Below are 15,253 nucleotides of genomic sequence, written 5' to 3' on the forward strand. Positions count from 1 at the left end.
AAAAACAAACAGCCTTTGCTAACTGACTTGGATCCAGCAGAGTAGTGCTGATGGTCTCTCAGGAAATGCGTCAAGAGAAAGCAAGGAGAGAAGGGACAAACCCAAAAGCACAGCAAGTAAGCATGTGATTCATCGATTGACGGAGGTATTGAAAATCACCCCAAATTTCCTCTTGGCAATGACATCACAGTCCTGCTATACAAATGTGATGAGTCCATCTTAAATGCTTCCATATGGGATGTAATGAACAGTATTATAATCTAAGGTTCGGACATCCACAATCTGGAGGTTATCAGTACAAAAATAAGAACATGTCACACAGGAATGACAGTCACTAGCATATTTGCAAGTCATATTTTGTAATCCTGATAGCATAGCATAGGGAATACCTAATCTGCGTTTTCTAAAACCCAATGAATGAGTAATTTACTAAACACTGGAGAATTGTTTTCTTGAATGCTTCAGGTTTCCCGGGAACACATGAAAGAACGAAAAACCTGGCAACATCGGAAAAAGAATTAGCACAACTAGGGATGTACTTCTTAAGAACTCATTTCCGGTCATTCTTGATTGGTTGTGTTCCTGATTCTACGATTGATTATTCTTATGTAACAAAAACAAGGGGATGAGGTGTGTGTGTGACGTGGTAAGAGGTCGCCTTGGGTGCAGCAGCAGTCAATCACTCGCTTTCACGACAGCGCATTATCACGTTGCACATCTAATGAGTCCTTTGGCGCAAATACTCGATTATCATATATTTAACCAATTCATTCAATTCAATATTCAAATAACTGGTTCCGTGCTCCTTTTGCATGACAGAGCGTCTGCTGGCTTGTATTGGCACCTTGTAGTTAGTCTAAAAGGGCCACTCAGAACTGTAGTCATTGTAATCATGGCGACATTTTGGATCGTTTGTTTTTATTTCACGTATGCCGGTCCTGAAATCCATAGAAGTGACGTGGCCGAGTATGTGGCGAGACGCGTTGCTAGGCAACGCTTAAACAACGGACGACTCACTAATGAAACCGCTTCAAGTAAACATTCAGTCATGAGCACAGCCAAATTATAGGGAACACATCAATAGCATTTTACTCAGTTTAGTAATACGTTAACAGCAGACAGGCAAACACGAAACTTACAATAGTCCAAATCACATTCATACAAACCACAATTTGAACAACACACATCCATTGAGTACAACATAGATGTTATAGATTTTTTGCTGACTTGTAAGACTGTCGATGGATAATTCGGTCAGCAAGGGCGCGTACGAGTTATTCCACATGTTGATCGTCCGCAGAAGTAGAGCACGATAGCACGTAAAGTACAAGGTTTATGTCTGCACTTCCTTTTCAGTTTTCCAGTGTCTCAGTTGTTGAGTGCCCCCCACATTTCAGAGGATTTAAAACATTCTGGATCCCAGGCATAAATTAAAGCGTCTTTTCCTTTGAGTACTTGTCAGTCATGACACGAAATACAAATGAAAGAGTCCTGAAAATAAAATATTCCAACAAATGACAAAACATGACAACTATAACAGGATTAAAATTAATTTGGACAGGCATTAAATGACCTCTACATTTACTGTAAATGTCCTTAAACATGTCCCAGAATCAGATATTTGATTCAGATCTAGAGCTGTTGACGTAACTTGATTTTTTTATGTGACATGATATTTCTAACAAATTACATGAGCATTGTTTCAACAATTAAAAGTGTCAGTGCTCCAATAGAATTCATCATAAAAATGTAAACTCATAGCGTCAAGTAATACCGTCGACTAATGTATACATTAAATAGGATTACTACGGTGGCCGATGGGGGCAAACAGGCTACAACTGGCAGAATGCTACAAATACAGAAGTGAGGCAAACGAATAATAATAATAATAATAATAATAATAATAATAATAATAATAATAATCACACGTATAACGTAAGACAAAGTCTGCACAAAAACAATCACAAAAACAAAATGGAAGCTAATTTACAACAAAACAAGTACAATGAAAGATACAGAGATTAAAACAACTGCAAACAAAAAATCCACGCCCCCTACTGGTACCATTTCCATTGTGTTGTAAATTTGCAGTATATTTTGTCATTGCAGCGTTTAGTGGTTTCCTTTTCATGTGTTTGCACTTTTTGGTCTGTTTATTTTAATATTAGTGTTGCTGTGCACTTGTTTTGTTGTAAGATTGCTTTCATTTTGTTTCGGTGGTTGCATCTTTTTTTTTGTTGCTGTTTTTTTAATGTTTGTTTCCAGATTATATTTTTTTTCTGTTTGTTTCCCTCATTCCTGTGTTTAGCATTCTGCCGGTTGCAGTGCATTTGCTCCTGTCAGCCACTGCAGATTACCATCATTATTTCATAATAATTTAATTTTAGACAGTAAACCCAGAACCCATTATTGCATTTTGACGAGTTAGGGGTGCAGCACATGATTCAGACAAGCTCCGATGCATAAAACAAGGTCATTTATGTTCTATATCTTAAAACTTGTATTACAACCCACAAGGGGCTGAACACACAAAAAGAGCTCTGTCTGATCGGTCACAGCTAGTTTGACACTGTGGAATTACTGGCTCAGACATCGGCAAAATTTTCACTAACTACAGGAGCAAAAGGCAAGCGTAATTTGTTTATACCATCAAAACAAAGAAGCAAATGAAAATATTGAAGATTAATATCAATCACCTTCCCTTTAAAAGCTGCACAGATTTATGTTTGTGCTTTTGAGCAGACTTCTCGATAGCTACCACTGAAAATGAGCTCTACTTGATTGGTGACAATGCATGAGGCTTCAAAGTGCTTCATGTTTAGAACTGTACATGTGCTAATCCTAAATTACTGCAAGTAAAAGCATAAGGCTCAACTGTCAAAAAATGATACTGGTATGTTTCGGGTGGAGTATAATGGAATCTTTACTGATGCCTTTTATTGTAGCTTTGTTCGTTCATTTTTGTACAATTGCACTTGACGTTTCTCTAAAACAACTAAGGAGGTCTAAACTAACTTTTAAAATTGTGAATGGGAACACTTAATGTAGCACGGTCCCTCACTTGTTCACTGTCTATTCACTGATGTGTTTTTCTCTTATCTTGTGCGTGTACTATCTAATTTTTTTAGGTCGTTTGATCTCGTCAAGTCAAGGTACTCCATTGGTGAGACAGTTCAGAGCCGAGGGCACCTTACAAGGGGAGGTCATTTTGCACAAAGGATATAGAGTAGGAGGCTATACGGTTATCGCCCTCATTCAGGGCCAAGTAGAAATTGGGAGGTGGGAACCCAACATGGCTGGATGAATTTTGGGATGAAATTCCCCCGCACTCCATATTTCAGTATAGAGGTTTTTGTCCTTGGCTTTCAAACTCAGACCAGGCATCATTTAGTTCCATGAAAATCATCTTGGCGTATTGTTCATAGGGCTGTCCTGTTGCCTGTGAGGAGAAATGAAAGACATAAATCAGCAAAGAATCGGCATGTTGTCTCAATTGCAGAAGTGGGAAATATGTTTGTGTTGATCCAAATTTGAATTGTTTGGCCAATGTCAGTGCTCTAATAAGGGCCAATATTTTTATGCATTTTTTGGTGTCTTGGAATCAACTGCAACTGCTTTTGATTTACAGTGGGGAAAAAAGTTTCTTTTTTTTTCTGTTGAATAACAATTAAAAAATAATAGCCCAGTTTTGATGTTCTAATTTTCAATACATTTTTATTTGTTACATTTCTAAGTTTCAGTTGAATTTGGTGAGTGCTTTTCTTTCATTAATTGAGTTTTGCCAGCAATTTTGTGAGTATTGTACCATCAGCCCATCACTCAATTGAACATTGCTGTTAAGGGTCACTTGGAGGTCAGTTTACTTTGGGTGAAAGGCAGACACTACCACTCACCGACTACCAGACATTCATGGCGGATGAACAACTGTAGGCAAACCACTCACAAATATGCAAACACTGGATCGGCAGGTGTTACAATCTAAGGTTCATTTTTTTTGAGAATGCATATTTCTAATAGATTGCAGAATACCTCTCTGAATGTTCAGTACTATACTCGTATTTTCACTCAAGTGATGTATTATATAAATACTGCCTATATGTAGCTCAACAATGAATTAAACAAGTTTTGTTTTCATTATTTCAATAACATTTGTCTAATTGGATGTTGTAGTTGTAGCCATTTGCTCTTGCTTATCTTGTTAATGATCAGAGTTGAGCTGGAAAATATCCCGGCCTAAGGTGAATGTGTTGCCATAATGGCCTTGAAAAACGTAACTTAGCTACTTTATTGATTACTTGCTTGAAAGAGGAACAAAGTTAGATTACAAGATACCATAATAGTTACATTTTGCAGATACCACCCTCCTTAGAATAAAAATGACACCCGGTTTGGCCACTTAATTGGAAGTGTGTTTTTCTAGAGATGTTACAGAACAATGTTTGTTTTGATTCCAATAAAATAGCATAATTTTTGTCTTGTAATTATTTTGATTGAAAAATTGACTTTCAAATAAAATAATCACGTTTTTCTGGACTCAATATAAATATATGGACTCAGTCGCTGCCATTGACAGCTACTGTACAATACATGCGTCAAAGCTCTATTTTTACTGGGCTTGCAATGGACAAGTTAACTTCAACTGCCACTGGCAGCTATATAAGATCAAAAATTTATTTTAACTGGGCTGGCAGTGACTGAGTTAATAAACAATTTCTAAAATAAATGCAATCTTGACATTTAACTATTAATGTTGTAATGATAATGTCATTTGATGATAATGACGTGTTACTACGTGCAGCAATAATTGTACTTTTTCTTGTAATGTCAAGTTATCCACATTTTTAAGCTTATACATTATACATATATCAAAAGGGATGTCAAAAAATCATTTTAATGTGATTGCTTGAATAGAAATAGCAATGGCTTTGCTGTTTAAAATAATTAATACTTATAATCAATGTGCTTTTGGGGACTCTTTCTCCAAAAAATGGTGCCTATCTGTGTCTAGTGCTAACTTGTGTCAGAAACCTGCTATTTGGTGAGAAATGTAGAAATACACTTTACTCCTTGGCAGCAGTTTACCAAGAAATAGTGTCAACAAACGCAACCTGTTCACACATACATTAAGAGCCAAATGGAAAAGACCACAGAACATTAAGTGAATGCAAACAGCCAACTGTGACACACGATGGCACACAACGTAGAGGCAAAGGCAAGTTAGCTATTCAGACCCTCATTTGATTGGTGTCACAAAGGGTTCTTAATGTCTCATTGCAGCCTCCTGAAAGTCTGAATGTCTTTTTTGGACCATGATGAGCTTAATGATTGATTAGTGGAGGTTGATTGAGTCTTGTGACATATAATGGAAAGAGGGGAGGAGACTCCACATGTTAGTCCACAAAAGATCTTGGACTCACCAAGTCCGTGCTGAGTAATTCTGATCCTTATTCATTTTTTAAACTCTTGTTAATATCCTTCCTTTCAATTCCAAGGATGGCCGTGCTTCTTCTGGTTTTGGTCCTAGCGGAGTCCATTCAAGGTGCGCCACAGGTAATGAAGCTCCCAGATGTAAGATCAGACAATATCAATGTTTTTCTGACTATAGCGTGGCAAGTAGCCCAGTTAATCCAGCCTAATTCAAGCTGTTATGTCTGTGCTTTTATGCCATACACGGCCGGAGAAGGTTTGCCTCTGATGGCCCTGCCCGTTTCTGACTGTCACACTTGCCAACTGCTGCATATCCCTTTTTCTCAGTCCTACTCTCACCCTAAATGTCCTCGTCTATCAAAACTCAGACCCCTTAAATGTCCGGGACCACACACAAACTGCAACACGTGTGTGAAAACCCCAGCACCTGTTCCTGTACAGCTCATTCCTCAGATGTTCTCCTGGTGTTTGGAAAATAATGGGACAGAACCTGTAGGGGAATCGGACTGCCTTCACACGTTTAAATGGGACCCAAGACATCCCAACAGCATGTTCCAGTCAGTGAAGTCAACGCCCCAGCACTGCTTGGAGGCCGCGGGCCCGACTCGGCTCAACGCGCTCGCTCACCGTGCCGCCATCTGCTCCATATCATCTCCAGTAGGAATGTATTGGGTGTGTGGGAACATGGCTTACCCCTATCTTCCAGTGGATTATAAAGGACGCTGTGGCTTAGCTTATGTCATTCCAGCTATGAGAGTGATTCAGTATTTGCCAAAGAAATCTCAACTTCACAGACTGAAACGTGGTGCTTCTGATTTATTCAGGACACACCATCAGACTCCATTCAAAAAAGCAATTGGAACGCTTCTTCCTTTATATGGCGTTGTGTCGGCTTTCAATCAAGTAGCTGAGCTTTCTTGTGCAATAGAAACTGTCGCAACCGAAATCGGCCAGGCGCTAATGCTCACATCCAGTGAACTTGCTTCTGCTAGACTGCTAGCTTTACAAAAACGTGCAGCTTTGGATTTTCTCTTGGCAGGCCAAGGGGGGACTTGTTTTGACAATGGATCTGAATGTTGTACCTTTGTGTATGATTCTAATATCACTACTGGGAATAAAATTTCTCACTTTAATGATACAATCAATTTTGTTCATCAGGAAAATATTTCTTTTTTAGACTGGGCTTGGGCCAATTTTGGATCTCTGATCAGTCACATTATTGAGGGGGTGATAATTTTTCTGGTAATCAGTTTCATACTTTATCTAATTGTGTCATGTATCAGAAAGTTCCTGTGCAACATTCATTAAAATGCTTATGATTTGATGTCCGTTACTGTTTCTTGTAGACAATGCTTTATGTGGCCCAAGATGCAGCTGTACAGCGTCCTAGCACCACTGAATTTTAGCCTCTATACTGGGCCTTTTTACAATGTACACATGTAATCATTTCTTTTGTTACCTTTCTCTCTTGAACTCATACAACAGATACTCATACAACCAGGGCTGCACGATTAATCGAATTTTAATCGTGATCACAGTATTGGCTGCCACGATTAATTGGTGAAATTAACATTTAAAAAGGCAAGCACTTTATTTAAAAATTGCAAGTCAAACCAAGCACTTTTCCATCCTACCATCAGAGGGCATTGTTTCCCGACTGTCAATTGAGACCCATTTATAAAATCGGATTATAAAAATTCAGTTTGAAATGACCAAAAATGACATTTTGACTGCTTATTGATTAAAATTTGCTTAAAAATAAATAATGTGCTTGGTTCTAAGTTGGCATATTTTTTTTCATTTGTTTACACTCAGCAATTAAGTTAGTTGTGTTGACCTGTGTGTCAAGATTTTGCCAGGCCTTTGACTGAATTTGTTTTAATTATCATTTATTTATTTGTTTTAGTTTACTATTATCATTTGTAAGTGTCAAGCCTTGAAGCCTTGCTTATATACAGCTTGTTTGAAAAAAATTAATTAATTAATAATCGTGACTTCAATAATGACCAAAATAATTGTCACTATTATTTTGGCCACAATCGCGCAGCCCTACATAGAACTCATTCAGTAATGTGGCTACCCTAAATCAATTTAAAGAAATATTGAGCCAAAAAAAAAAAGTTACGCCACTTGTAGGATACAGCACAAGTCTCCGGTGTTAGCGGCTAGTGTTGCCATCTCACGATATGCACGGCAAATGCATTCAATCTTATGCTGACATTTTAAATTCAGGCAGAATTTATTTTGTTATTTTTCTAATACTATTATCTATTATAGATGAATTGATTCACCTCATGATCACCTCAGTTGCTGAGCAGTATAATGTGGGGTAATATAGGCCCGAAACCTAAACAATGAGCCTGAGAATGAGTGACAGCCTATATATTCTCAGTAATATTAAAGTCTCGCAAATTGCTGGGACAACTTGGTCACACTTGCAAACACAATGCTCTTTTTTTATCAATATCTTCTCTCTGAGTGAAATATGTGGCTTTTATAAGGTAAGAAACTACTGTATTTTTGATTACTTGAACTTTGAAACAGATGCCACATGTCTCACAATAGGACCATACAACTATGTGATTTCACACACCCAAACGAAGAAAAAAAAACAATGTTGATTAAGTTGCATAAGGTACATTCTCTTACGCTGCGCTCATTTCATTATACTAGATAAGAAGAATTTAAAAAATGCAGATAAACATTTTGAATCGTAATATACTGCATACTACAGTAGGAGGTTAAGTTAAACCTTTTCAAATACACTTATAGAGATTTAAGAGTTTAGATTTCAGTAATTGTCTTGGGCATATTACTTAATTTAAATGTGGATGTGTTGAGACATTAGCGGATTGGATATCACATTAATACCATTCCCTTCTAAGTCCTTTACTGAGATAAGATATGACTATTGTGTTACTTATCTCACCTTATCCGGGTGGACGACGAGGACGGCTTTGCGGTAGACCTTTTTGACCTGTTCTGGAGTCACCAGGTCAGCCATTCCAACTGGCTTCCAGCGGGTTTCTCCCTCCCATAACACTGTATGCATGGTGGACAAGAGGGCACGGATGTTCCGCTCCTTCCCCTCAATCCAGTCGAGAATCTGAAAAATAAACAGGTAAAGGCATCACTACAACATCATCAACAGATTTGAAACAATTGATTCTTGTATTTTACATTCATTCCATTTTCTATACTGTTCATCCTTATTAGGGTCAGGAGTGAGCCTGAAATTTGTCCCGCTGATGTAGGGCAAGTGGCAAACTATAACCTGAATTGGTTGCAAGTCACAGGACAAATGCGGACAAATGAACATTCACAATGTAAGCCGGTGTGCAATCACAACAAAATATGAAAACGCTCATTTTATGCAACTTAATGTTTATTTGTTGATATGTTTCGCGTTATGCAGCACCCGTCAAAAGTTTGGAAACACCTTCAAATTCTCAACCTACTCCACCTACTCTGGGTCTTGGTATAACGCATCATCCACATTATAAAGATGACTGAGAAAATACCAAAATGTGCAAATATGTGATCTGGGCAAAAGTTGTCTAACATTCTGTTTAGGTGGCCATTTTTGGCTTACCAAATGTCTTTTCTTCAAAATATCTTATAACTTAAGTATTAATCTACAAGTCAGGAAATTTTTAAATCACGAAAAAACACTGAATTACAGGGTACTTCCAAATATTTAAATTGTACTGTCTTGTGGATTCAGGTTCCGCTATTCTCAGGGGATAAGGAGCAGCCAGGTGCACAGGAACATTGGGCAGTGCACTTATATTTAATGGGTCAGGATGTTCATAGAATAGAGAATTTGACATTTGTATGTAAACTCATCCAAACTGGTAAGAGTTGCTACTGTACCTTTATTTTCTCAGGGTCCATCTCTTTGGCCATTTCCTCCTTCCTCATTTCTGCAATAGTCCTGGGTCCTTTCTTCTCTTTGGCCCCTGCAAAGCCTTGGCCGGACAGCAGGTCATCAAAGTTGGCATTGGAAGCCTTAGGTTTTGAGCCTAAGAAGTAGTAAACACAAAAGCAAAATATTTCAAGAGACATTCATTCTTGATTTTATTTTAGTATGTATTCGCAGGTGACACACTATCTAAAAATTGTGAATTACATATCATATCTTCAAATCTTTTATTTCTCCCTCTTTTGAACGCAAAGTAGTCAAGTTAGATTCTCACCCATTCCGGCCTGCGCTTTGCCCGCAGCACTGGGTGATCCACCCCCAACACCAGAGAAACTAACATTATAGTTGGGTCGGTTCTGCGGTGAAGTGTGAGGCATGGATGTATGGCTAGGACTAGGTTTTGGTTGTGGAGTGGGTGCTTGTCCTTGTGGCTGCCAGCCTCCTGTGCCACTGTTAGGCTGCCATTGAGGAAATCCAGCTCCTGAGTGGGGCTGCCACCCTCCGACATGCTGAGGAGATGGAGGAGGCCGCGATGGGGAACCCATGGAAGGAAAGGAAGGGGTCGTTCCTGTTGGTGTGGTGGGCTTGCTGGAGAATCCAGAACCTCCTGGAGGAAAGAGCTTTATGAGTTTTTGGAAAAAGCAATGCAGATACTTGAGAATATGAGCAATAATTTGCCTCCAAGGCTTCCCCCGAGGTTGCCTATGTCAGCAAAGGGGTCCAAGGTGTTCGGCTTGTTTTGATGGGTGGGTGTGCTGTGGACTGAACCTGTGGGGCTAGTAGTTGCTGATCGACTGCCCATTCCCAGGCCTCCCCCTCCAAAAACAGACATGATTGACACATGAGTTTCTTTTAGCGTCGACAACCGTGTCTAAAGATGTCTCATTCTCTCATCACTGGCTTGTAATTTATCCAGACAATTTTTTATGGAGTCAGGTTTACCTGTGCTTGTAGTGGCTGTCCTGTTCCATTCCCAGCCTCCCATGACGTTTTGCTGTTGAATGTTGACAGTTGGAGTAGCAGGTTGGACGGGAGAACTTCGTCCTAGTCCAGAAAAGTAATTTGAACTCTCATTAGGTTTGCAGATGAGTTTGAGCCATCTCATCCGACGCAGGGGAGCTAAGGGAAACACCCTGGACAAGGCCCCAGTTAATTGTAGGCTAAATAGACACGGCCAATTTTGAGGTTTCAATAAACCTGTGGGCAGCTCAGTGGAGCAGAGGTTAGCACTTATCCCTCACAGTTCATGGACCTGAGTTCAAATCCACCTCGCTCCAGCTTTCCTGTGTGGAGTTTGAATGTTCTCCCCGAGCCCGCATGGATTCTTTTGGGGTACTCTAGCTTCCTCCCACGTTTCAACAACATGCTTGGCATGTGTACTGGACGTAGTAAATTGTCCTTGGTTGTGACTGGGGGGCATGAATAGTTGTCCGTCTCTGTGTAAAACATGAACCGGAGGGAAAGAGAAGACCCCCTTTGATTGGGTGTAAAATAGCTTGGGTTAAAAAAACACCTATAGTGTTTTAGCCAAGAAAATACCAGGTTAGGCTCTTTCATAAAATTAACAACACCTGCCCCGGCATAGTCTTATATCGGCCGATATTCCAGATTTGCGCTGGTCCCTGTGAGTGTGAATTATTTAAGTTTATTTGTTTTATTATGTTTTTCCATTGATTGGCTGGCGGAGAGTACAGTGAGATAGGCAGTGGGATAGGCTCGTTTACTGTACCATGACGCCAAAACAAAAACGTGGATGCATAGAGGTTTTGTATTATGTAAAAAGTCTTGTATTTTCAGGTAGAATTTCTTTTCTTTTACTTAGTTTTATTTTTATTTATTTTATTCTTTTGAAAAACAAAGACTGTATGCAGTTGTATTTTTGTTATTGTTGTACTTTACTAGCGAATGCTGAAAAGCAATAAACATGCATTAAAAAGTTCTAGCACCTGTACATGCAGCAGAATGAAAGAGACATCAGTTGTGTACTGATCTTGTCCAAAATATTGTGTGTCAGTATGCAACTGAGAAATGCCTCACCAAAGCTTGTGGGCTGCAGGGTGGGTGATGTAGAGCGTGCAGCATGCATTAAAGGATGCGACTTTCCCAGGTTACCTGGTCCGAGGAATGAACCCATCATCTCCTGAGGCTTCGGCACGGGACCGGCTCCGAAGGGGTCAAAAACTGGCAAGTCCATAAAAATGTCAAAGAGAATTGAGGATAATAGTTGTTCCAAGTTGGTTGTGCTAAATAATCCTATCAAATATTGACTGTATATGCCTTCTACAAGGAGCAGCTTGTCGACTGACCTCCTTTCACCTTGCAAATGCACATTGTTTTCATGTCCAGATTCCATTCATGTTTCTTAATATTTTTTTTTAGCTGACTTCCTTTCACGTTACGTTGCAAATGAACATTGTTTTCATGTCCGGATTCCATTCATGTTTCTTAATATTTTTTTAAGAACTACAAAACAACAACAATTTCTGAGGTATACAAATACTGTACAGTATTGCCAAAAGAAAAATAAATATATATGAAACTGCAAAAGTTAGTACAATAATGATTATGGCAGTTGTCACAGCCTGAAGCTAACGTACACCTAGTGTCACATATGGAAATATTTTAAGGTGGAAAGCAGAGCCAATGCAATGCGACTTGCAATGTATGTAAATTGAGCATTTCATTGTGTTGGGGGCAAACCTCAAATAAGAATTAGATTTAAATATTTTATTTGGTTTAAACTGCTGCTCTACCAGCCATATAAACTGTTTCATTTGGGGATGGATTTAGCATTTTTCTTTTTTTAATTAAGACAATTTCCGTGCATTTTTTCCTCCTCCTCAATACATGGTTGAAGTATCGGATAGAGACCCAGTAAAGGCAGATCATTAAAATCTGGTGACTCGGGCTTAGGACTTGGATACAAAAAATGTTATTGGGACAATCCTAGTTTTTACCAAATTACATCATTCATTATTAAATGATCTATACATTATTTGATAATGTCCATAGACTTTTTCCTGAAGTTTGTAGAGAGTTGCAGTAAAGTAGCGTCTACTGCAGACCTAAACTTGAAATGACAAAAATGTGTACTTGATGTTCACCCCAAAAGACTAATCGTTTTTAGTTACTTAAAACAAAATCCAGTCAATGACAACTGCAAAGACCACATTGGATTGTGCACCTCATGTCTTCTCAGTTTATGTAGTAGCTTTAAGTAGTTAACACTTTTAACAACAGAGAGCGCTGTTGACACTGGTCAACATAGGCGTAATACATACAGTACATAGACTTACAGTAATAGCCCCATGAAAGATATTTTTTCAACATTACACATTTAATTAGCTCAGTGTAACTACGAAGACAAAAATACTTTTTTGCTTGAGTACTGTGACTTGCAGTCCTCACCTGGTGGGCCAGGGGATGCACAGGGCGAGGCAGAACTCTGTACGGTTTTATGCGGAGTGGAGTGGTTGGATGACGGCATGCTGGTTGGCTGGGGCGGAGCCCCAAACAAATCCCCCAGGAGGTCAGTGTTTGCAGATGCAGTAGATGTAGGCTGAGTCACGGGAGGCGACTGCTTGATCTCGTCACCATCCAAGCCGAGAAGATCTACTTCTCCAGGCGGTTCGGGCTCCACCGGCGCCGGAGAATGCCGATCCACTTTTTGGGGCGCTGTGCTGGTGCTGCTTCGCTGGCTGGAGAGAGAGATCATGTCGTCGTCAGAGGGCTCGCTCTCGTCACCGTGGCCTCGACCTCGACCGTCGAGGCCTCCGGGTGTCCTGCTCGGCTCTGTAAGATCATTTAGAGAAGAATGGAAGAATACAGATAATGAGAAACATTATTCATTCATACATGGAATATAGTTTGGTGGAAAACAGGTGCTATGGAGGGGTAATACACTTAAGGAAATTAGGCAAAGTAACATACTAGGTATGAGAAAAAAGGGTCAAGAACGAAATCAAGGATAAGGGGTAAACTAATGCAGATCTAAACGTTTACAAGCGTCATCTAATGCATCACTCAAAAGGTACAACAATCTAAAATTCTGGGTGCCGAAGATTGTCAACTAGGCATGCAACTAACAATTGCTTATAATCTCTGAGCTTGTCATTTCAGATTTTTAAAGCTTAATTTGCATCTCTATTTTAAAACCACATAATTTTGAATTGAGCAGGAAAAAAAAATGTGCAAAACTTAATGAATTAAGACTCTTTTATTGGTTTGGTCCGTAACGTCAGGAATTCAGCAAAAATATTGACATGGTGGAGAAAAAACAGTAATGGGAGAGTATTTGCTGCTGAGAAGCTGAAATGTCAAGTACAGTGCTGTATTCATAAATTTTATTTTTTTTAATTACAGTACATAAATGATTCATTCATTTATTTTCTAAAAAGCTTATTCTCACTAGCATCAGGGGCCTGCTGAAGCCTATCTAAGCTGTCTCAGGGCAGTAGGCGGGGAACACTCTGAACTGCGAACCCCACGCAGGAAGGCCTGAGTCGGAATTGAACTTGAGACCTCTAAACTTTGACGTGTACGTGCTAAGCGCTCATTGATTACCCATTGTATCTATATTGTTAACTACGTAGGTGTCGGATTCATCTACTTATCTGAATAATTTGTACTTCACAATGGCAGATTTAGTCAGATTTAGATGACAAAGTGTAAGAATGGTGTCCGTTCTTCAAGATTTTGGGCTCCTGAAAACAACTGCTTCGATTAAGATATAAAGTCATGTATTTACAATGGTTGTTTGTATTAGAGGGATTAGAGCAATTTTTTCTGCCAAAAGTATGTCTCACTGAGGAACAATGATGAGGCTTCATTCAATGCAATCAATGTATATTTAGCACCACTTAATACCACCAGTTAAATATGTTTATGGTAGTTCAATCAATAATATAAATGCAATATGAATACAAATATATCGTGATCAAATTGAATGGCCTTTGTTCAGCTTGACTAAAGTTTTGTGCAAAATGTCAGCGCTCTAGTCTGATGTCTTACCCTCCAAATCCAAGCCTTCCATCTCATCTTGTAGGAGCAAAAATAAAAGTGACTTAGTGAGTTTTGTTAAATAAATAATCTATGCTGTGTAAATTCTACAGCATCATATCAGCACAGAAAACATTTGAACATATCAACAAATCTTATTCAATGACTGTAAGCAGTTTGTGAAGATGTACACTGGTGTACGTTTAAAAATACAGATTTGGTTGGTGATTTGTGACAGCTTGCAAAAATACAGGACGAAAGGAGTTGCTAAACCTTCACTGTTTTTACAGAGGCATATTTTTAAAAAATAATACAGTACACGTTTTTGAAAGGCACTCGTTTTAGCGCACAAGTTACAAAATTGAAAACACCAGAAAGACAAGAAGTTTATGCTCTGTTTTACTTATTAGTTTGATGCCTGCAACAAATTCTTGGATGGGACTGGATCAACAAACAAAAGACTGGTAATGAGAACTGCTCCAAGCACACACACCAGATGAACAGGTTATAGTAATTGGAAACAGGTGAGTGTTGTGACTATGTCTAAAAGGGTGGCGCAGTTGTTTACAAGCAATGATGCATTAAGTTCACCAAATTAAGAACAAATGTGTGCGCAAATAGTCCAACAATCTAAGCGCAGTAATTCTCAATGTACAGATGCAAGCAACTTAAGGATTTTATGACACGTGTAAAAGCATGTCGCCTGAACAATTTATAATTTTTTTGATGAAATTCATGATTCCATACAATGTGATCATGCGAAGGACCACCTTGTTTGTTATCAGCACAAAGTTCAAAAGCAAGCATCTGTGATGGTGTGGGACTGTGTCGCATGAGTAATTTCAGCACATCTGTGGAAGCACCATTATTGCTGAGAGCTACACACAGCTTTTGAAGTGACATATG

The 15,253-nt window shown here is 39.0% G+C and overlaps 2 protein-coding genes across 5 annotated transcripts in view; both read right to left on the bottom strand.

Annotated features, from left to right (window-relative positions):
• lepr (leptin receptor) overlaps nucleotides 1-571 on the bottom strand; it is a 38,407-nt gene extending 37,836 nt beyond the window's left edge. Inside the window, exon 1 of the mRNA XM_088425580.1 lies at nucleotides 431-571. The gene's annotated coding sequence lies outside the window, so the exon portion shown is untranslated. The remainder of the gene's footprint in view (nucleotides 1-430) is intronic.
• A 492-nt stretch (nucleotides 572-1,063) lies between these two features.
• Nucleotides 1,064-15,253, bottom strand: part of dnajc6 (DnaJ (Hsp40) homolog, subfamily C, member 6) — a 35,044-nt gene continuing 20,854 nt past the window's right edge. For 2 of the 4 annotated variants that reach the window (XM_088425766.1, XM_088425767.1), the window contains 8 exons: nucleotides 12,758-13,141; nucleotides 11,387-11,530; nucleotides 10,291-10,393; nucleotides 10,028-10,167; nucleotides 9,624-9,956; nucleotides 9,301-9,449; nucleotides 8,357-8,533; nucleotides 1,064-3,439 (listed from right to left, as the gene is read on the bottom strand). In XM_088425766.1, coding sequence (XP_088281892.1) covers nucleotides 3,338-3,439; nucleotides 8,357-8,533; nucleotides 9,301-9,449; nucleotides 9,624-9,956; nucleotides 10,028-10,167; nucleotides 10,291-10,393; nucleotides 11,387-11,530; nucleotides 12,758-13,141 — 1,532 coding nt within the window. In that variant the 3' untranslated portion in view covers nucleotides 1,064-3,337. The remainder of the gene's footprint in view (nucleotides 3,440-8,356; nucleotides 8,534-9,300; nucleotides 9,450-9,623; nucleotides 9,957-10,027; nucleotides 10,168-10,290; nucleotides 10,394-11,386; nucleotides 11,531-12,757; nucleotides 13,142-15,253) is intronic. The other 2 variants (XM_088425764.1, XM_088425765.1) reach the window with 2 other exon arrangements.

The sequence above is a fragment of the Hippichthys cyanospilos genome, chromosome 10, assembly GCF_059441005.1.
Source record: "Hippichthys cyanospilos isolate Australia breed blue-spotted pipefish chromosome 10, RoL_Hcya_1.0, whole genome shotgun sequence".
In the NCBI taxonomy this organism is placed as follows: domain Eukaryota; kingdom Metazoa; phylum Chordata; class Actinopteri; order Syngnathiformes; family Syngnathidae; genus Hippichthys; species Hippichthys cyanospilos.